At 36.2% G+C, this 21,652-nt stretch overlaps 1 protein-coding gene across 3 annotated transcripts; it reads left to right on the top strand.

Annotated features, from left to right (window-relative positions):
- The first annotated feature begins 3,536 nt into the window (after window positions 1–3,536).
- On the top strand, window positions 3,537–8,839 carry LOC132609103 (serine/threonine-protein phosphatase PP1-like). 3 transcript variants are annotated; one of them, XM_060322954.1, is made up of 4 exons: window positions 3,537–3,985; window positions 6,547–7,106; window positions 7,201–7,416; window positions 8,236–8,839. In XM_060322954.1, exons 1-4 carry the CDS (start codon window positions 3,796–3,798, stop codon window positions 8,269–8,271), a joined length of 1,002 nt encoding a protein of 333 aa, XP_060178937.1. In that variant the 5' UTR covers window positions 3,537–3,795; the 3' UTR covers window positions 8,272–8,839. The 3 variants fall into 3 exon arrangements, with proteins under 3 accessions (XP_060178937.1, XP_060178938.1, XP_060178939.1); XM_060322955.1 differs by lacking the exon at window positions 3,537–3,985 and adding an exon at window positions 4,082–4,941; XM_060322956.1 differs by lacking the exon at window positions 3,537–3,985 and adding an exon at window positions 5,085–5,478.
- The last annotated feature ends 12,813 nt before the right edge of the window (window positions 8,840–21,652 follow it).

Consider the following 21,652-nt stretch of genomic DNA (forward strand, 5'->3'; position numbering starts at 1 on the left):
TTTAGTATTGAACTCATTATATTTTAAAAATTATTGGTTCATATCTATTATGTATATAATTTTAATAATTTTTTACATATAAATTTATACTCCATATCGAAAGTTGTGGGTTCAATTAAACCAGGCTAGATCCGCCCCTGTGGGGGTGGGGAGGGGATGGTGAAGTCAAAAAGTTAGAAAGAGAAAAAATAAAAAGAAAAAAATGTAAATAAAATTGAAAAACGAAAAAGAAAATGTAATTTTAATTAAATTAACACGTGTTAGGAAGGGATTGGTGCGTGTTTAACAACTACTTGTTTGAAATTGAGTTTGGACGAAAAAGAAGGTAATTATATTAGTTCAAAGTTGTTTAAGGGGAGTAATAGGACCCCCGTAAAGTTTAAATGTGTTGAAAAAAAGGTCCAAGTTCAAGGGGATAATGATGTATTTTCTTTATGGTCTAATGAGTATGACATGAAAAAAGGCTTAACACATAGACAATCTCTTAAATTTGTCAATAAATTTTCTTTAGACATTCGAACTAAGACTTGTTTCAATTGAGTACTTGAACACATAATAAAGTGTTCATGTTAGACACTTACAGTTCAAAATTTGAATTTTTTTTGTGCATGTTATCAAATGTCTATTAGGTAGTTAAGTTAACCACATAAAATATGTCATGTCCTTCATATATACACATCAACCTCAATTGAAATAGACATGAGGTCTTACAACTTTTTTTGGCAAATGCATATAATTAAAGAAGATGACATATATTAAGTATTTAACTTATTTACGTAACAGGCGCTTGAGAACACACACAAACAATTTTTTTAAATATTGAACTGAATGTGTTTAATAGGAACACTTTATTATGTGTTCAGGTGCTCAATTAGAACAAGTCTTAGTTTAAGTGTTTAAATGGAATTTACTGGTAAGTTTAAAGGCATGTCTATGTATTAAGCAAAAAAAAAAAAACATTAATGTGTAATACTCTCTCCGTCCTTTTTTATTTGTCATTTATTGACTTGGCTCGGCTATTAAGGAGTCAATAATAGAATGACAAGTTTACTGTATTATCCCATATTATTGCTAAGTAATTTAATGATTGAAATCAATAAAACATACTTTAAAAGTTGTGTATCCATTACGACTTCCTTGAACTTGCCAATCCAATAATTAATAATAAGGGTATAATAGGTATGAAATGGTAAGTTATCGCAGAGACGCTCTGAAGATTATAATAATATTGGGTAATTATGGAGTAGATTAATTTTGAGCCAATAATAATGTAAGGAGAGCAATTTCTACTTGGAGTTCTTATCTAAACAACAAAACAAGAGTAGCATGATGCAAATCGAATATAACTTAAACAAACAAATAATGAATGATTGGCAATTTCACATGTTCCACACTTACCCAAGTAGAATTAAGACTAGCATTCTTGTTTCCCCTATCATTTCGGACCTTCGACGTAAGGGGAAACTCATTTATTGGGCTTCTTGGTAACACAATCCTAATAGTATATATAGAAAAAACTCCATTTTTACACAAATAGAGCACATAAGAGTTGTCATAGAATTTTAATTTAGATTAACATTCCCGATTCTTGATGGCCCGTGATTAATGCTTAGCTATAAATTATGGTCAAACTTATTCTAGTTTAGTGATTCATATAATTTTATTTAATTAAGAGTTAGCCACAACAACTTTGTTTAAATGAAATTATATAAATTTCATTCAATAGTGTAGTGATTCACACAATTTTATTTAATTAAAAGTTAGTCATAACAACTTTGATTAAATGAAATTACATATATTATGTTTAGGATCACATAAGAAAAGTATAGACATTAGATCATTTCTAAAGTTTTAGAATTAATGTCTAAGTTATCTATATAAGTTTATTTAATCAGAAGTTAGCCACAATGTCTTTGATTGAATGAAACTTAAAGTTAGATCACACAAAATCTAATAACTTAACACTCATTTATTAGGCTGGCAACACAATATCCCAATATATATAGAACCATATGTAATAAAAACCTCTATTCTGACACAAAAAGAACACATAGAGTCTTCATGGTGTCAACAAAGAACAATTCTGCAAATGGGTTAGCGGCTGATGAACATGTGTTGTTCGATTTCGGGAATGATTATGGATTTTGGCAGCATTTTCAATCCTTGGAGGAAACAATTCCATCACACAAACAACATTCTAAGTTGTTGGGCGAAGTGACACGCTATAGCAACCCACGAGCAATGGAAAAAGATGTAGAGAATTTAAGTGAAGATATCTACCGGTTGTCTTCCGTAGAAGACGTGCTCAATCAGTTTAAGTAACAAATCTTTTGTGATTCAAAGGGTATCCAGGATCTAGAGTTAATGTTATTTTATTTACATTTTGTTTTTACATATGCATACATAATTTTATCATATAGCTAATCTCGATTTGTTTGGGATTAAGACGTGATTATTGTTATTGTATGCATATATACATGATTTGAGCAAAAATTAATGAAAGTGAATTTAATTTAGATTTACATTTTAATTTAATTGAGCAAAAAGCAATGATTATAAGTTAGAACCAGCAAAACTCGGTCTTAGTCTCATGTTCTTGTTAGCATCACTAATTAATTGTTTCTATTTTGAATCCAGTTATAAATATGGATTGTTTCGCATTCTTGTTTCTCAGGGCTTAGTACAAGTTTCGGGAGCTCAATCTAGTCTAAAATTAGAGATAGAAAGAGGGTAATTAAGCAAATTTAAGAATATGTTTTCTGTATTCAAAACAATAAAATTTTTAAAGAAAGAATACTATTATGTGTTCAGGTGCTTAATTGGAACAAGTCTTATTTCAAGTGTCTAAATAGAATTTACTAACAAATTTAAAGGGCGGTCTTGTATTAAGCGGGAAAGAGAAATTAATTTGTATTCTCTCTGTCCCAATTTATATGACACTCTTTCCCTTTTGATCAGTTTAAAAAAGAATAATATCTTTCTAAATTAGTAACAATTTAACTTCAAATTTACCATTTTATCCTTAATGAAATAATTTATAACCACAAAATATCTATGACATATTTTGGACCACAAAATTTAAAAACCTTCATATCTATTTTAAATTTCGTGCCTAATTAAATACCCTCGTATAAAATGGAACAGAGATAATAATATTATATTGGTAGGTCGGTCTCTCAAGTGAGGCATCTATTCACTCTTTTTCGTGTCCATTCCCCACTCAGAAAGAGGAGCAATGTTTTCACAAATAAAAATATCCATTTTCTTTTTTCAAACACTAACCCCTTCACCCACACATACTTTAAGAGTCTGTTTGAATTAACTTATTTTAGGTGTTTTTAAGTTAAAATAACTTTTATCTACTTTTTTGTATTTGGATAAAATAAAAAAGACTTTTAAACACTTATTTTTAAGTTAAACTAATAAAAATAAGTCAAAAGTTAAAAAATTAAAATTTTTAACTTAAAGGCTTTTTGACTTATAATATAAGACTGTAATTCCCCTCTAAAGATAAAGGCTGTTTGACTTAAATTCCTTTCTCACTATCACTCCCTTTCTTTCTTTCTTTCTTTTTCATTTCTGTAATAATAAGATGCCAATCCACAATTCCACTCCACTTTATTCTCCTCAATTTTCCACCGTAATAATAATGTTCGAATCACACTTGAAATGAAATATTTCATCAAGTCCACGTGTCTCTATATCTTTTAAGGACTTAATACTGAATGTAAAAACATTCTTGTTTTTCTTGCTTTGATCATATAACTTTAATTCTCTCTTATCTGTTTAGAGTATATGAAGAAGAGAGTTATGGATACTTTAGCTTTAGATGATATAATAAACCGTTTACTTGAAGTTAGACATAGACCAGGGAAACAAGTGCAACTATCTGAGTCTGAAATCAGACATCTTTGTCTTAAGTCTAAGGAAATTTTCTTGCAACAGCCTAATCTTCTTGAGCTTGATGCACCAATAAAGATCTGTGGTAATTTACTACAACCCCTTTTAGTGATTTAATTTGATTTTGCACTAATCTTGAATTAAGTGTTTTTTAATGGAATTTTGACTTCTTGAAGTGGGGTTTGAGTTTCTTGAAATGGGTTGCTTTTATTTTATATAAAGATGCAGTCTTTGAATGTTTGGATTTATTGATGCATTTCTTAAATTGGGTTGCTTTGATTTTTTATATTAATATATGCAGTTGTTTGAATTTATTGATGCATTTCTTAAAATGGGTTGCTTTGATTTTATATAAAGATGCAGTCTTTGAATGTTTGGATTTATTGATGCATTTCTTAAATTTGGGTTGCTTTGATTTTTTATAAAATATGCAGTTGTTTGAATTTATTGATGCATTTCTTAAGATGGGTAGCTGTTGTTTGAATTTATTGATGCAGTTCTTAAAGTGGGTTGCTTTGATTTTTTTTTTATATAAATATATGCAGTTGTTTGAATTTATGATGCATTTCTTAAAGTGTGTTGCTTTGATTTTGTATAAATATGCAATTTTTTGATCTTTCACTATCTTGAACAAAGTGTGTTTTAATGGAATTTGAGTTCTTTGATGTGGGGTTTGAGTTTCTTGATGTATTTCTTAAAGTGGGTTGCTTTGATTATATATAAATATGCTGTCTTTTGATTTTTCTCTATCTTGAATAAAGTGTGTTTTGATGGAATTTGAGTTCTTTGAAGTGGGGTTTGAATTTATTGGTGCATTTCTTAAAGTGGGTTGCTTTGATTCTATATAAAGATGCAGTCTTTGATGTTTTCTTGGACTTCTTAAAAAAGGAATATTGGTTTGTTTTACATGAATGAAATGAGTTTAGATGAAGAATTGGGGATTAATAAATATAGCCGACCCTAACTTGTTTGGGACTGAGTCGTTGTTGTTGTTTGGTAGGCAGGAATTTGGTTCTGATCTGGTGTCTAAGACCTGCTTTGGTAGTATTAGTTAGGATTCATTCTGTTACTTTAAATTAGTGCTAAGGAGCATGAGCTTTAATGCTTGAAGTTGAGATGTGTTCTTTAATATCCTCAATTTGGAGATATTAGTCTGAAAGGTGTTGCTAGCTTTCATCCATATTAGTCTCAGGGTGTCAAAGTATATGCTTAGTCTGGATACAGTTTTTAAAAATCAGAATTTTAGTTGTACCTGGCTGATTATTTCATTCAGATTAACCATACCAGTTTTAGAAACTCTGAAATTGGCCTTTGGCATGTTTCTCTCTTACACAGTTGTCGCTCCAATTTATTTATGATCCTTTCCCTATTTGAGCATCTTCAATAGTCCTTATTTCTTGTTATCTACCTGATCCAGTCCACTGTTAAAGGCTCACCAAGAGACTGCTAGATTTACTTAACTTCCATCAATAAAACATCCTCTACCTTGTAATTCCGAAGGTTTATCAAATGCTATTTTGTGGCTGCCGAATTTCTCTTTTACTTTAAATTCTCCTGGGTTTTTGCCAATGGAGCAAAGCAAGTGATACCTTACCCCTCTTCTTTATTTTCCCTCATTTTGCTCTCCCCCTGCTCTATTTTGCATGTGTTTTTTTTTCCGGAGGGGGGGGGGGGGGGGGGGGGAGGTGGAGGGGATAAGTTGTTAAAGTACCTAAGTGAGTGCTGATACGTACAATGTTTAAGATTACAAAAGATGAAAGAGGTCCTACAGTTCCTGTAGAGTGTGAAGAAACTCAAAAACTCTGTCTAGATTGTATAAATCTCTCTTAAGTCAGTCCGGACATTTGATCTGAGCGTGTGAGAAGCTACAGCCATTCCTTAACAGCGATGATCATTCCTTTCCTTCCATATTACCATTAGGATGCAGGCACGTATAGACTATAGATTGTATAAATCTCTCTTAAGTTAGTCCCGACATTTGATTTGAGCGTGTGAGAAGCTACTGCCATTCCTTAACAACGATGATCTTTCCTTTCCTTCCATATTACCCATAGGATGCAGGCACTTATAGACTATAGTGCATCAGACAGTCTTGACTTCTCTACGTTTTTTTCTGTGGCCAAAACCTAGTCTTGATCTCAAAATAATTGTTCAAAGAGTATCTGTATTGGTTTTTTCTCTTACCTAGTTAAACTGTGCTTTCTTTTTAATACATGTAAGTACTCTCCAAATGGGCATGCAATTGATATGTGGAGTTCAATTTAAGTAATTGTTAGGTTAACATTTTGTTGCTTTCAAAGTGCTATCAATTGTCTTCAATTTGTCAATTTTCCAATCATCAGTTCCTAAATTAATCAAAGTGCTTATGCTGATTCTCATAATTTACTCTTTTAAAACAGATCTTCCATAATTAACTTACATTCCTTTTGAAAATGAGTAACTGTTGTGTGAGAAATGAATAACTAAATTGAGAAAGGAAATGCAATTTTATGTTCTTATTCTTTATTTATTTGTTGATTTTATATCTGAAGTGCATTCCTTTTATATGTTGAAACATTCTTGCTATTTCTCTCTTTGCTATTACATCATCGGTGGATAAAACATGACTTCCTATCTAATACTTTTCATGGTGCCATACTTGGCTAGGGGATATTCATGGTCAGTATTCTGATTTACTGAGGCTATTTGAATACGGTGGATTTCCTCCAAGATCCAATTACCTATTCTTGGGCGATTATGTGGATCGTGGGAAGCAGAGTCTTGAAACAATATGCCTTATGTTTGCATATAAAATAAAGTATCCTGAGAACTTTTTCCTTTTGAGGGGAAACCATGAATGTGCTTCCGTTAATCGTATATATGGATTCTATGATGAGTGTAAACGAAGGTTCAATGTTCGTCTGTGGAAGATATTCACAGATTGTTTTAACTGCCTGCCTGTGGCAGCTCTGCTTGATGAAAAGATATTGTGCATGCATGGTGGACTCTCCCCCGAACTTCATCATCTCGATCAGATAAGGAACCTCCAACGACCAACTGATGTTCCGGAAACCGGACTACTTTGTGATCTTTTATGGTCAGATCCTAGTAGGGATGTGAAAGGATGGGGAATGAATGATAGAGGTGTTTCCTACACATTTGGTCCAGATGAGGTGACCAAGTTTCTTCAGAAGCAAGATCTTGATCTCATTTGCCGTGCCCACCAGGTTTAAACTTATTATGACTTCCAGCAGTTGTTTTTTTTCCCTTCCTTTTGAGAATTTTGTTTTGAAATTCTACGGTTATTCGTACTTAATATAGGTCGTGGAAGATGGGTACGAGTTTTTCGCTGACAGACAACTGGTGACGCTATTCTCAGCCCCTAATTATTGTGGAGAGTTTGACAATGCTGGTGCTGTGATGAGTGTGGATGAGACACTGATGTGCTCTTTCCAGATATTAAAGCCCGCAGAGAAGAAGCCTAAGTTTGGATTTGGAAGCACGACTAAAAATGGAACATCCCTAACCAAAACGAAGGTAGACCTATTTTTTTTACTCATTGGTCTTTCTGTAGTTGATGTATTAGGCCCCTTTTTCACTGTCTAAGCGACACCTTTTGGATACCCGACAAGGGAACGTGTTCCAACAAGATGATCTGTTTGAATCTTTATCCGTGATCGTCATTTTATTAGTTCTGATGACTGGATAAATTTGCATCAGTAAATAATCATTGCATAACCCCTTAAGATCCTTGGTCTTCCTCTTTACGAAGAAATAGAGAAGGTGGCGCTTCTTGGTCTTCCTGAACCCACTGTTTCAACTTTCTAAACCCCGCAAGGTTTAGAACCTAAAAGCTGCTCTATTGCTCTTACCAAAATTACATTTTATCAGCCTTATGCCGGTAAATAGCATGCCAGCATTTGGGAATCTTGTCCCCATTTATTAGTATATGTCCGTCTCTTGAAAGTTCATTGCTCAAAACTAAGTCCCTTTTCTTCAGTAGGAAATACTTTGCAATACTCGCGGCATTGGATCAACGACATTATGTGAATTGTCGCCATGCTGGCTACTTCTGGAATTTCACAAGTAGTCCTAGGATCCAGTTAAAGTTATAATTCTTTTTTCTACATTGCATGCCTTGTGATCTCAGTTTCCTAATCCAGTCAAGGCAGTTCTACATCAATTTCATTCTGCTTTTGGTTCTTTTATTCATTTGTATTTCCTCCTTTTGCTCAGAGGCATCCTTGTGATTACTTCATTTTTGTGGCTACAGTTTTGCTTCTTTTTATTCACGGAGTATTTCACAATACCCTCTTATTACTGCTAGTTTAACATTAACACCTAAATTTCTTGCAGTCATTTCTGGGTAGAAAATTGGATGAAATAAACTGAACACTTCATCACCTCGGTTAGTTCCGTGACATGCAACCTCATCAGATGTTTGGCTCAGGTTGTAAGCATCGAAGAAGAGTCTGCATAAAAGATACCTATGCATGATAGGAATCGAGAAATCTGTGGCATTTCTGATTGCTGTGTATAATATAAACCAAAATCTGGTGAGCATGACCTCTTATGATTCACCAGCAGAGAGATTTACTAACCCATCAACTCTTTAATTTGTGTTTAGGGGTGTAAATGAGTTGGGCTGTTTGTGAACAAAAGTTCAGCTTAGGCTCGTTTTATGAAACGAGTTGAGCTGAGCTTTTGTTCGCCTTTCAGCTTGAATAGTAATCGAGCTGAGCTCAACAAAACTCGGCTTGTTTGTTAGTTCATGAACGTTTTACATTTCAAGAGTATGTTTGTATTCATTTCGTGATCTCAACGTTGAAAGTATATTGTCACGTTCCAGATGTCCTACTAGCAGTGGGCAGTGCCGGCTGTTGAATATGTTTAGTGTCTCATATTGATGGAATGAATAAGTTAATGTCTCTTCATATGAATTTAGGTAATTTTCACCTTATGGGTTAAGTTAGACTCGATGTCCATTTCACTTTTTTTTGTCATGCTTTCTCTTGAGCTGAGGGTCTTTTGGAAACAATCTCTCTATCTTCCAAAGAAGAGGTAAGGTCTGTGTACACTTTACCGGCCACAAACTTCACATTGTGGGATTTTACTGAGTATGTTGTTGTTGTTGCTACTTTAGTGCTTCACTCAAGGCACCTTAACCCTAGGGATATAACTTTTTGACAAACCTTTGAATTTTAGTCCCCTGCCTTATGTTTTGTTTTTATGTTTGATATTGGAAAATTGATCAATACATCGTTAATTCGTCATCCTATACTACATTTTGTTCTCCTAGTATCAGTTCTTGGAAAAAATCTCTTCGCAAAATCAAAGGTTATTGCTTGTTGGCAACCTAACCCAGTATAATTAATCCAAGTCAACTATGCAATTATTGCTTGCAAAACTACTATGTCTCCCTTGACACGTCTCAGAATTCCATTAAAAAAGAGTTAATAATAATATTTCCTACTTCCTAGTAATACGGCTTAAATGTGGATTTTTTACAAAATCGTTTATTCAGACATTCAATTGAAAAGAAAAGTATATATTGGGTAGTTTGGTTCGCAGGCTAATTTATTTTGGAATTTTAGTTCTGGGATTATAATTTTTGAATTAATTTATCTCGCCACTCAGATGGGATAAAATAACATCAAATTTGATGGGATATCTCAGGATTAAATCTGGGTTTAATTTATCTTGCGATTTGTTGTGCCTTTAACTGAACAAAATATAAATTTAATTTAAAACTTAATTCTGAGATATTTTACCTTATCCCATGAACCAAACAACTCCAAAATTTTATTTGAAGCCAAGCATCCTCTGATCGTTATCTGAATGACAGAGTTGCTTCTTTATTTTTCTAAATTTCTCTTGCTTTTTTTTTTGTTTTGTTTTGTAATCAATAAATGCAGTGACAAGTAATAACTTTTTTTTTTTTACATTTTTTTTTTCCCCTCCCATTTTAGGAGGATTTATAGTGTTTCCACACTTCCCCTCCAGTGTGACTCGAACCCAGGACCTACCGGTCGTGGGTGGAGGTGCTTAACCATTGAGCCATCCCTCAGTTGTCACAAGTAATAACTAAGGTAGCTCCACGTTACAATTTTAGTAGCATAATTCCGCGTTTGCATTCACCTCTAATATTTTAATTTTTAAGACTCTCCTGCCCTTTGCATCGACATTAGTCTTAATTTTTGTATCTTTTATAATAATAAATATCATGGCCCGCCTTGTTATTTAACTCACTTATGTAAACAAATCAATGAAAGCGAAAATAATGTTTCCTTGCAAGACTTGCATTCCAACTACGTCATACAAACAAGATTAGCTTTATCCAACCATTCTAATAAATGGTGATAGTTTAACCACCCTTTACTACGCATATAGATTTAAGGGTTTGTTAAACTTGAAAGTAATTCGGAAAGAACAATGAAAATGCACGACTAATTAAATTAGCCTATACGTACCACAGGCACACGATTTATAGATTTTTTTTTTTTTTTTGTTGAAAATGTATTTTCTCAATTATTACTCAAATGAAAACTGAGTATTCCAGAAATTCAATTATTACTCAAATCAAAAGTGCGTATATCAGAAATAAAAGATGGTAGGATTTATATTTAATTAGTAACCAAGTTTTGGGTCAAAATCCATTTAATTGGGTTTTAGGACCGTTTGGTTTAGGTATGGACCGCTCGAGTGAAATAACTTTGGTTAATTCAGCGGACTTCTGACTTTTAGAATTTATGCTTTTAATTTCTTGTCTTGAATAAAATATCTCGACATAAAAAAGCAGTGGTACAGAGAGCGGGAGTCAATGGTATTTACGTGTTAACGTCCTTTTCTTATCTTTAACCTTTTCTCATTGTCCAAAAAGAAATAATTAAGATTCCTTTTGGGATTTTTTTTTGTTCTAAAATAATCTATTTGGTACGTATTTTCATCCCCGCAACCATTTCCTAAAAACCACATATTCATATACCTTATAGCAAAGTATTTTAAAAGGTGCTCTGCTCTCTTTTTCCTACTCTTTTGAACTTCTTAATAATGATACTCCTGATAAATATATATAACTAGTAAATTTATCTGCCCTTTGCGCGGTATAATAATTAAGTAAATTTATAAAAGATTTCCAAGCTACTATATAATGAATTCAGATACTACCTATCCACATTTTTGTGAGAAAGTAAACAGCTAAAAATAACACACATTAAGGTTAATTCACAACGCTACTTTAGCACATATATTTCTTTGTAATATATAGTTAATTATATTTTACTAATGAAACTTATTGAAATTTAATCTAATTGAGAAAAATATTAAAAAAATTAAAAGTACTAAATTTCATCCGTAAAACTGCTAGTTACACAAAGCAGATTTAAATTCTGATTAGTTATATATTGAGTAGATGAAATTCTATGTAAATAAAATACAAACTTTTTAATTAGCAACAAAACATGATCAGGGAAACACCACCTCTTGCCTTGCAACACCAATTTCAAGACATGTTTGCTAAAGTCTTGGGTACTTTTGTAAATAATTGCCTCTACTCAAAGCGCATAGAGTTAAGATTACGTGACTATCGAACCTGTAACGTCTAACCATGAACACCCCTAGACTAACATCACTAAAGACTTTATAAATCAACAATTGTTCAGTGCATGATGTGGAAGTCCTAAGGGGTCGTTTGCTATGCGGGCTAAATTTGTTTCTAGATTATAATGTTGGGATTTTAGTTGTGAGACTAATTTATCCATACTTTCTACCAAGCAGAGTATAAAATGAAGCTCAAACTTAACTCTGTGATATCGCACCTTATCTTGCATACCAAGTGACCCTAAGATACTGAACGGGTGCTTGCTAATATGCTCAAATGCTAAGAGTCCCACAAAATAAGAAGAAATGTTTGGAAACTTTTCTCATAAATTTCTTAACGCTCTTCACAATTCTCTCCACATACAGTGTTGTACTAGTAGAATCTCTTTATAATAGTGCAAAACCTACTGAAATTTTGAATTGGTATTCTCATTCCTTCGTAGATCCAATCTAGTTTAGAAAAACATTAAAACGTCCTTCATGTGTTACAACAAATAGCATAGTGTACTGGAGTTTCACATATAAAAATTTGAAATTTTATCACATTGTGTTGGAGTTTCACTTATAAATTTTTTATATTTTATCATACAGTTCTAGAATTTCACTTATAAACGTTCTAAACTCCATCATATTGTGCCGAAATTACCTATGGGGAGTTTTTGAACATCAACATAGTGTGATGGAGTTCCACTTTTAAAAACTTCAAACTCCAGCACAATTGTGCTAGATTTCTTTTTGTGTTCTAGCTAGATATGTGATAAATAGTGTAAATATGTAGTAAAAGAATATTTTGTAAATCTTCTATTTTAGGTTAGTATAGTTTGTATCCTAATAGGACATTGTAACTATGGTATATTTACCAACTCAATCAATGAGAATAATCACGGAATTAATCTCTTTCATGGTATCAGATACTATGGTTTCTTTTCCTTCTCTTCCGCTGCTCTAATTCTCCGATGTCCTCTACCCACTTTTCCGACGTCTTCTTCTTCTTCTTCTTCTTCTTCTTCTTCTTCTTCTTCTTCTTCTTCTTCTTCGATTTCCGTCCATTTTTCTTCCCTTCCATCAATGGCAGACACCAAGTTCCATCCTGCTTTGGCTGTCTCCAACATCAAGAATCACATCCCAATCATTCTTGAGATGGAAACGGATCATTATTCGGCTTGGGCCGAATCATTCAAACTTCATGCCCGGTCTCACCGTGTCCTTTCCCACATTCTGCCAACCAGAAAGGAGAAGGCTCCTACCATCGACGACGAAAAAGAGTTGTGGTCCACTTTGGATGCCACGGTACTTCAATGGGTATATGCAACCATCTCCACGGACTTATTACATACAATCATCGAAGAAGACCTATCGGCAAAGGAGGCCTGGGATCGCCTCCGTAATCTTTTTCAAGACAACAAAAACTCCCGTGCCTTTGCTTTGGAACATGATTTCTCTCATGTCAATATGCGGGATTTTCCAAACGCTTCGGCGTATTGCCAACGTCTCAAGACCTTGGCCGATCAACTTAAGAGTGTGGGGGCTCCGGTGACCGACATGTCACGCCCCGAACCATGGCCTGGGAGTAACACGGCACTCGGGCCTTGCTTGCATGTGTCCGAGCGAACCTCATGGCTTGCTTGTCAACATGGGCATCAAAACAACATAATCTATATGATGCAATTTAAATGAATCAAGAAAATGTAATTTGCGGAATAAAGTCTTGAAATTTTCTCATAGCATGAAATATCATGAAAACATAATAGTCTGCAAACATGAAAGCAAAACTGACTCTGTGAACTAACATCTGTCTATGAAACCTCTAAAACATGTCTGAATACTAACTATCAGGACATGGCCCTGGACTACCATAAACTGAATACTAATGCAGACTCCATGTTGAACCCCGAGAGGAGTGGGGCTCACCAATAAGCTGATAACTGAAGTGATCCTATTGCGCAGGTGTATGCTCCTGAAAATCGGTATCTGCACCGTGAAGTGCAGGCCCCGGGCAAAGGGACGTTAGTACATGGTGAATAGTACTAGTATGTAAAACCTGCTGAAACGAAGAACATGGCACAACATAGATATAGGACATGAACTGAAATTGAATGTAACTTGAACATGAGCATGAAACGTGAGTAAAATCTTAAAATAGTAAATCAATAGAAATACTTGTATGTAAAACTACTTGTAACGTGGGGAATGCTATAGTATAACCGACAACATGGTCTGGTACTTGCGTCCTACCAGCAGAACACTCACAACCTTGCCAGGGATATGAGATTTAAGTAATAATAAGCATGTAAGGATCCAAACTGCATAATGAAGGTGTTGCCTCCTTGCTGACAACCCTTATCCTACGGTGGCAACGTAGTTTCAGGATATCTGAGCCTTCTCGGTTAACTAAGCAATTCCCAAAAACATGAACATGATATAGTTGGCTAAGAAGACCATGATTTTCGTGAAATAACTTGTAATCATGATTTCATGAAATAACTTGTAAACATGGTTTCATGAAATATCTTGTAATATGGTTTCATAAGATAACTTGTCATAGTTTTGCAAACATGTTCTTGATTCATGAGTAATAACAATAGTTCATATATATATATATATATATATATATATATATATATATATATATATATATAATTGACTTGAAAACATGCTTGTAACTTGATACATAAAATCATAAAGTTTCATATAAACATAATGAGAACACATGAGGAAGAATTCATGATTCATGGATTAAGCTAGGGTTCCTAATAACCGTAATGGAAGATTAGGAATACAATAACGAATATAGATACAAAATTCATGTACATAAATACATAGATACGGGCTACCAATATGTTGGGTTTAATGCCCTAGGGTTTGAACTTCATGGATATCAAGAATACGGGGCATGGGGAAGAACGTAGAGATTCCCACATGTGGATGGAAGTTCTACATACCTTAATTGCTCCAAAACTTGAATTAAAGACTTGAGCTTTGAAGAAGATTTCCAAAATCTTGAATTCTTGAACCTTGAGATAGGTTTTCTTGAAAACCCTAGTCTTGGAATGATGATTTCTTGTTTAGATTACAAGGATAGGTATTAGAATTGATTTGGAATAATTAGAGTAGGCTTACCTTAGAGTTCTTGATGATGGAAGGAGGTAGGAAGTCGTTCTAGGGCTTGAAGGAATGAAAAATAATGATTTGAACTTATATGGATGAATATATACTGTTCTGGAAAATTAGATTTTCGGCCCAGTTAAATACTGGCCGTATTTTGAAATACGGGCCGTATTTTGACATATGGACTGCACTGCGTCTCTTTAGTAAAATGGCCATAACGCTTTGCACAGATGTCCGTTTGACCCCCATAATATACCGTTGGAAAGGTATTTCAAAGCTCTACAACTTTCATGAAGGACGTTTTCCCAAATTACAAATACATTTGGAAATACGGGCCGTATTTTGAAATACGGTCCGTATTTAACCATTTGACATCAAATTGCCAAATTCCAGAATGCTCAGAAATCCTTGGTTTCAGTTTACGATTTGAAATACGGGCCGTATTGTGAAATACAGTCCGTATTTAACCATATGACGTTCAACTACCAGTTTACGATTTGATTTACGGCCCGTAAACTGAAATACGGTCACTGTTCATGGGCGTAAACCACCATCTTACAGCTGAAGAGGAAATTTCCATTTCCCACATTCTTTATCTGGTTTTCTAAGTCTAGGATCATGGTCAAAGCTTAGGTTAAAGGTATGGGGTGTTACACGACAACCGCCTCGTTCTCCAACTGGTGGCTGGACTCCCAGAGGCATACAAGAATTTGGGTACCTACATCTGCCAAAGTAAGCCTCTTCCACCATTCTCCGAAGCTCGGTCAAGTTTGTGCCTTGAGGAAAAGGCGTTGGCTGAAATGCACGATGACTCGCCCGCGGCTATGGTGGCTAATTCCAAACGTGATTTTGATAACTCTTCTCATCTGAATTCTGGTCGTTCTCACCATCATCGGGGCAAAAATAACAACAAAAACCGCGGCTCTAGCGGCGGGAATAATAACGGCGGTGGCCGCGGTTCGGGCGGCGGCAGTGGCAGCCGCCGTGGAGGACGCCCCTCAGGTGACCAGCAGCAGTGGCAACAGCCCTCCTCACCGTGGCAGTGGGGTTGGATGCCTCAGTGGGCTCCCCATTGCTCGTATCCTACCACGCAGTGGGCTCGGCCATAGCAGCAGTGGCAGCCGCCATCTTCTTCGTCTGGCCCGAGGTCGCTGGCCCAGCCTGGCATTTTGGGCTCACGACCACAGCAGCAGGCATATGTAGCCGCGGGCCCCCCGACGCAATGGACTCCGACGGATATTGAATCGGCCATGCACACGATGACGTTGAACCAACCCGATTCGAATTGGTATATGGATACCGGCGCCACGTCCCATATGACATCCACAAAAGGTACTCTCTAGTCTTATTTTAATTTGAGTAATCGTAATACTGGCATTGTTGTTGGTAATGGTATTTCAATTCAAATTCGAGGTTGTGGTCATGCTAAATAGCCTCCCCCGAACCCTCATTTATTGTTAAACAATGTCCTTCATGCGCCAAAACTCATAAAGAATTTGATATCGGTTCGTAAATTTACTACGGATAACTATGTGAGTGTTGAATTTGATCCTTATGGGTTTTCTGTGAATGATTTCAGGACGGGGATGGCTCTCATGAGATGTAATAGTAGGGGTTCTCTCTATCCATTGTCCACCTTCAAATTTTCCACCAATTCACCGTCGACTTTTGCTGCCTTGTCTTCTACCCGTTGGTATGATCGTTTGGGCCACCCGGGAGCTTCTATTTTGGATTTTCTTAGGCGTAATAAAAGCATTGAATGTAATAGTTCTAGTTCATCTAGTATTTGTCATTCTTGCGTTCTTGGTAAACATGCTAAGTTGCCATTTTCTAGTTCTATTTCCGAAACTTTGTTTCCATTTGACATTATTCATAGTGATTTGTGGACTTCTCCAATTTTGAGTTCTATGGGCCATCGTTATTATGTTCTGTTTTTGGATGATTTTACCAACTATTTGTGGACTTTCCCTTTGGCTAGAAAATCTGATGTTTACTCAAAATTCATGGATTTTAAGACCTATATTCTTACTCAATTTGAACGTCCTATCAAGAATGTCCAATGTGATAATGGGAGGGAATATACTAATAGTCAATTCGGAAAATTTTGTGCATCCAATGGGATGTCTTTCCGTCTTTTGTGTCCTCATACATCCTCTCAAAATGGGAAAGCAGAAAGAAAAATCCGTTCACTAAATAATGTCATCCGGACTCTTCTTGCTCATGCCTCCATTCCTCCGTCTTTTTGGCATCATGCATTGCAAATGGCGACGTATCTCATTAATATTTTACCAAGTAAGCTATTGGGTCACAAATCACCTTTAGAGGTCCTTTACCAACGGAAACCATCTTATTCTCATCTCCGAGTCTTTGGGTGTTTATGTTATCCCCTTTTTCCGTCTACTACTATTCACAAGTTGCACCCTCGGTCAACTCCATGTGTCTTTTTGGGATATCCACCAAACCATCGTGGCTTCAAATGTTTTGATTTATCCTCAAATAAAATCATTATTTGTCGTCACGTTTTATTTGATGAGACTCAATTTCCGTTTCCAAAATCCATACTCCGGCTCCCACCTCTTATGACTTCCTTGATGATGGCTTCTCTCCTTACTTGATCCATCATATAGCCGCCAGCCCTCCACCGCTGCCCTGTCCCCCTCCGTCGCTGCCCGTGACTCAGGACCACGCCGACCCCTCCCCACCTGGGCAGCAACCTCCATCGTCCTCTACGCAGGACCATTCCGCCCCTCTCCCCCACCAGCTTCCCACCACCCCGCAAAACTTGACCATTTCTCCACCTGTCCAGCCCAATACCCACACACACATGGTCACTCGTAGTCAGCGCGGGATTTTTAAACCCAAGCACCCATTTAATCTACATGCGGCGGTTACCATGTCCCCCATACCTCGTAAACCGTTGGATGCGCTACGTGACCCGAATTGGAAATTGGCCATGGATGATGAATATGATGCTCTTATTAAAAATAAGACGTGGGAGTTGGTACCCCGTCCACCTAATGTGAATGTTATTCGGTCTATGTGGATTTTTACTCATAAAGAAAAGTCTAATGGTGATTTTGAGAGGCATAAAGCCCGTCTTGTAGGTGATGGCAAAACACAGCAGGTTGGCATTGATTGTGGTGAGACTTTCAGTCCGTTCGTGAAGCCAGCAACGATCCGCACTGTCTTAAGTCTAGCTCTATCTAAACATTGGTCCATTCATCAGTTGGATGTCAAAAATGCATTTCTTCATGGTGAGCTCAAGGAGACGGTTTATATGCATCAGCCTATGGGTTTTGGAGACCCATCTCGTCCCGATTATGTCACGCCCCGAACTTGGGACTGGACGTAACACGGCACCCGGTGCCTGACTGCATGTGACCGAGCGAACCAACTGGCTGGCTGAATCAACATGTGATATCAAAAGCATAACTGAATGTAGAAACAACTAAACACATGCTGATATACTAAAGGTCTGACTGAAATCATTACGCGGAAATACTTAGACAATCTGAAATATCTGAACGTAACCAACATGGCTTAAACCAAAACAACTGAACAACTGCCAACAAGGCTAACATAATAAATATCTGACTGTCTGAACTGTGTCTATGAAGCCTCTAAGAATACTGAATAATAGAGCTGTCTATAAACTGAAATAATTAGATAGCTGACAACGCCCCGAAGGAATTTGGGGCTCACCAGTAGCTGATACGTGCACTCCTAAATAGTTGAGTCGTCGACCTATATATCGTTGCCTGCATCGCGAGATGCAGGCCCCCAAGCAATAAAAAGGGACATCAGCACATTTGAATTGTACTGGTATGTAAAGCAACTGAAGCAATAAAATACTGAAACTGAAACTGAAACTGATAACTGTAACTGTAATAGCAAGGAAGTAGAGATATGAATACTCCCTGCTCTGTATCTGAATCATATGTATTATCTGTGTTTGTATATGTGGGGCCTCGGCCCAATAATAAATGCACGCTATGGCCTCGGCCTAGTAGTGCGTCAGTCAATGGCCTCGGCCATGTATACGTATACACAAGACTGTGCTGTGCCCTCGGGCAAAATCACATATGTATAATTATGGTTAATTAATAAGGACTGAGACCATAACAACAATAAACAATGCTGAACTGAAATAGACATGCTGGACTGAATTGAAAACACTGACTGTTTCTGAGCATACTGAATTTCTAGACTGAGACTCATGTGGTAACAATACATAAGTCTATAAAGATTACGTGCTGAGTTCATGATATTCAAATTGATAACCATGAACGAATTATGTAACCGCAACCCTAGAAGATAACAGTTCTACAACATATCATAAAACTAGGGCTAAACTGTATTATGAGTCAAATTACTGACAAGTATGAAGAATGAGGCGTAGGGAGAATCATGAACATTCCCTAACGCAGATAGTTAGCCTCACATACCTTAATTCCAGCCTTTGAGCGTAATACAAGGTTCGTCACCCCTTTCAACTTTGATCTATATCAATACAAGCCAAAGGGATTCTATATTAGCAATAATATTCATGCTTTGGTCATCTAAGCATTTTATCAAACACTTAGTGGGCATAAAGCTCCACAGTCTCCATTAATGGTGTTTCTTCACCCAATTCCCATTTTATTACTTCTAGGTGATTCTACAATCTCAATTAGATGTAATTAACATCATTCTCCATCACCCATATCATTATAACAATCTCAAGTCAATAATTCAAAACCCTACTATAGTTCGTGCAATTCTCTTTACTAAACCCATTTACTATTCTCCCAAGAACTCATTAATTCACTATTATGAATGATTAGAGTGTAGAAACATTACCTTTTTGACGTTCAATCCTCTTGAATACGGGGTCTAGGGTTTCCACGCCCAACAATAATGTTCCACTCACAAATCTATTGATTAGAAGGGTTTACTCAAGTTAGAAAGAGATTAGGGACTCGAATTCAACCTAGAATCATGATAACCCTTACCTTGTATGGTTCTTGAGGCTTGGGACTTGTTCTTATTGACTTTAGGGTAATTTTTCGTGAATGGGGTGCTGGGGAAATAAACCCCAAACCTTAGATATAACTAAAAACACGTAACCCGACTTTATGACCCGAATCTGACCCGATTCGCGATGGGTCCGCGATGCGGGACCATCGCGCAATGTTCTGCAGCTCAATACTCAGACTTTCGCGATAGGCCCGCTATGCGGGGCCATCGCACGCGTCCTCACGCGCTTCGAGAAGCGACGGGGGTCGGTTCCGCACAGTGTTTGGTAAAATGGATATAACTTCTTGTACACAGCTCCGTTTGGGCTTCATAATATACCGTTGGAAAGATATTTCAAAGGGATACAACTTTCATGTTTTAAGTTTCCTCAAATTACCAACCGATTTTCACTAAATTGGACTGGAAGGCAGACGTATCGAAGATTTAGCCGATTCTATCGAATTTTAAGTGCCTTACTATTAGCCATATTGAGACAATCATATCTCCTTGCTCCGATCTCTGATTGGACTGGTCCTTATATCGTTAGAAAGATATTTCTACGTACTACAACTTTTATTAAGGGTACTTTCCCAAATTTCCAACTAATCAATGAGTTATCACTGCCCGAAGTAGGCCTATCAACCATTTTCGCAAAACGTTCAAATCTTCAGTTTTTTCCACTAAAACTCTAATGATATGAGTCTAACCTTAGTTCCAAGATACGGGGTGTTACAGATTATGGGTGTTTGTTGCGCAAGTCCTTATATGGGCTTAAACAGGCACCGAGAGCTTGGTATAAAAGATTTGCTGACTTTGTTTCTTCCATTGGTTTTGCTAATAGCAGGTCTGACCACTCCTTGTTCATCTATCGCAAAGGGCACCACTTGGCTTACATTTTACTATATGTGGATGATATTATTCTTACTGCTTCTTCAGATGCTCTCCGCTGTTCTATTATGGGCCTTCTTGGCTCAGAATTTGCTATGAAAGACTTAGGTCCTTTGAACTATTTTCTTGGCATTGCGGTGACCCGTCACAAGGGTGGTATGTTTCTATCACAACGAAGTTATGCTACGGACATTATTGAACGTGCAGGAATGTCCTCGTGTAAGCCTTCTTCCACTCCGGTTGACACTAAACCGAAGGTCAGTGCCTCTTCTGGCGATCTGTGTGACGATCCCACTCATTTCCGGAGCCTTGCAGGTGCTCTTCAGTATCTTACCTTCACCAGACCGGATATTTCTTATGCCGTACAGCAGATTTGTCTTCATATGCATGCTCCACGAGATACGCATATGCTTGCTCTTAAGCGGATTATTCGGTATATAGGTTTATCTAAATTCTATCTCTACATTAATAACTGACAATTTCTAAATTCGACGGTAAACTTTGAATGCCTATCCAAAAAATGGATAGCCTACCTAATTTTGCCGTTATTTTTTACATCACTGTAGTGTCATAATTAAAATGCCTACATTGATTGATGATGAACTATGCATGGGAATAACTCATAAACATTAAAAAGTGAAAGCTAAATATTTGAGGATATGTGAGCCGGGTTAAGGGAAGGCACCGCTATTGAAGACTTGGCTAAAGTCTTTTTTGGTGGGGTTTGTTGTTGCTGAAAATGAAATTGACTAAAATCCATAAACCTATATATGAGCAAAGACATGTTTTTTCCAATTGTCCTAAAGCATTTTCCTCTATATGTAGCTTTCTTCTTTCACTGCAAGGACTAAATGCCGTGGAATTTTGGGACCATTTTTAGATTAAGATTTAATTTTGTATCCACCCTTACTAATTGAAAAAATACGGCAACTAGGTTTACATATAACAAAAAGATCTACGAAGTACAAAGAATTTTTTTACTTTGCATCAATCATTTTCCTTTGTATATCAAGGGTGGATCAATGAATGATTACTTTAAATTACACTTAGAAATTATTAGTTAACTTAAAGTAAGAAAAGAAGACAAAAAGGAAAAAAGATTCCGCCTTCATATGCATGTATTCTAAAGTATCAGAGAATCATTTCAATTAATCCAATATATCTTACTAAAAGTTTATTTATC

This window comes from Lycium barbarum, chromosome 9 (assembly GCF_019175385.1).
Source record: "Lycium barbarum isolate Lr01 chromosome 9, ASM1917538v2, whole genome shotgun sequence".
Lineage (NCBI taxonomy): Eukaryota > Viridiplantae > Streptophyta > Magnoliopsida > Solanales > Solanaceae > Lycium > Lycium barbarum.

Excerpts from the sequence above, each read along its gene's own strand:
- LOC132609103 (XM_060322954.1), top strand. The coding sequence starts at position 3,796 with ATGAAGAAGAGAGTTATGGATACTTTAGCTTTAGATGATATAATAAAC. Across the intron at positions 3,986-6,546 it reads TGCACCAATAAAGATCTGTG|GGGATATTCATGGTCAGTAT; the intron begins GTAATTTACTAC and ends ATACTTGGCTAG. Across the intron at positions 7,417-8,235 it reads CATCCCTAACCAAAACGAAG|TCATTTCTGGGTAGAAAATT; the intron begins GTAGACCTATTT and ends AATTTCTTGCAG.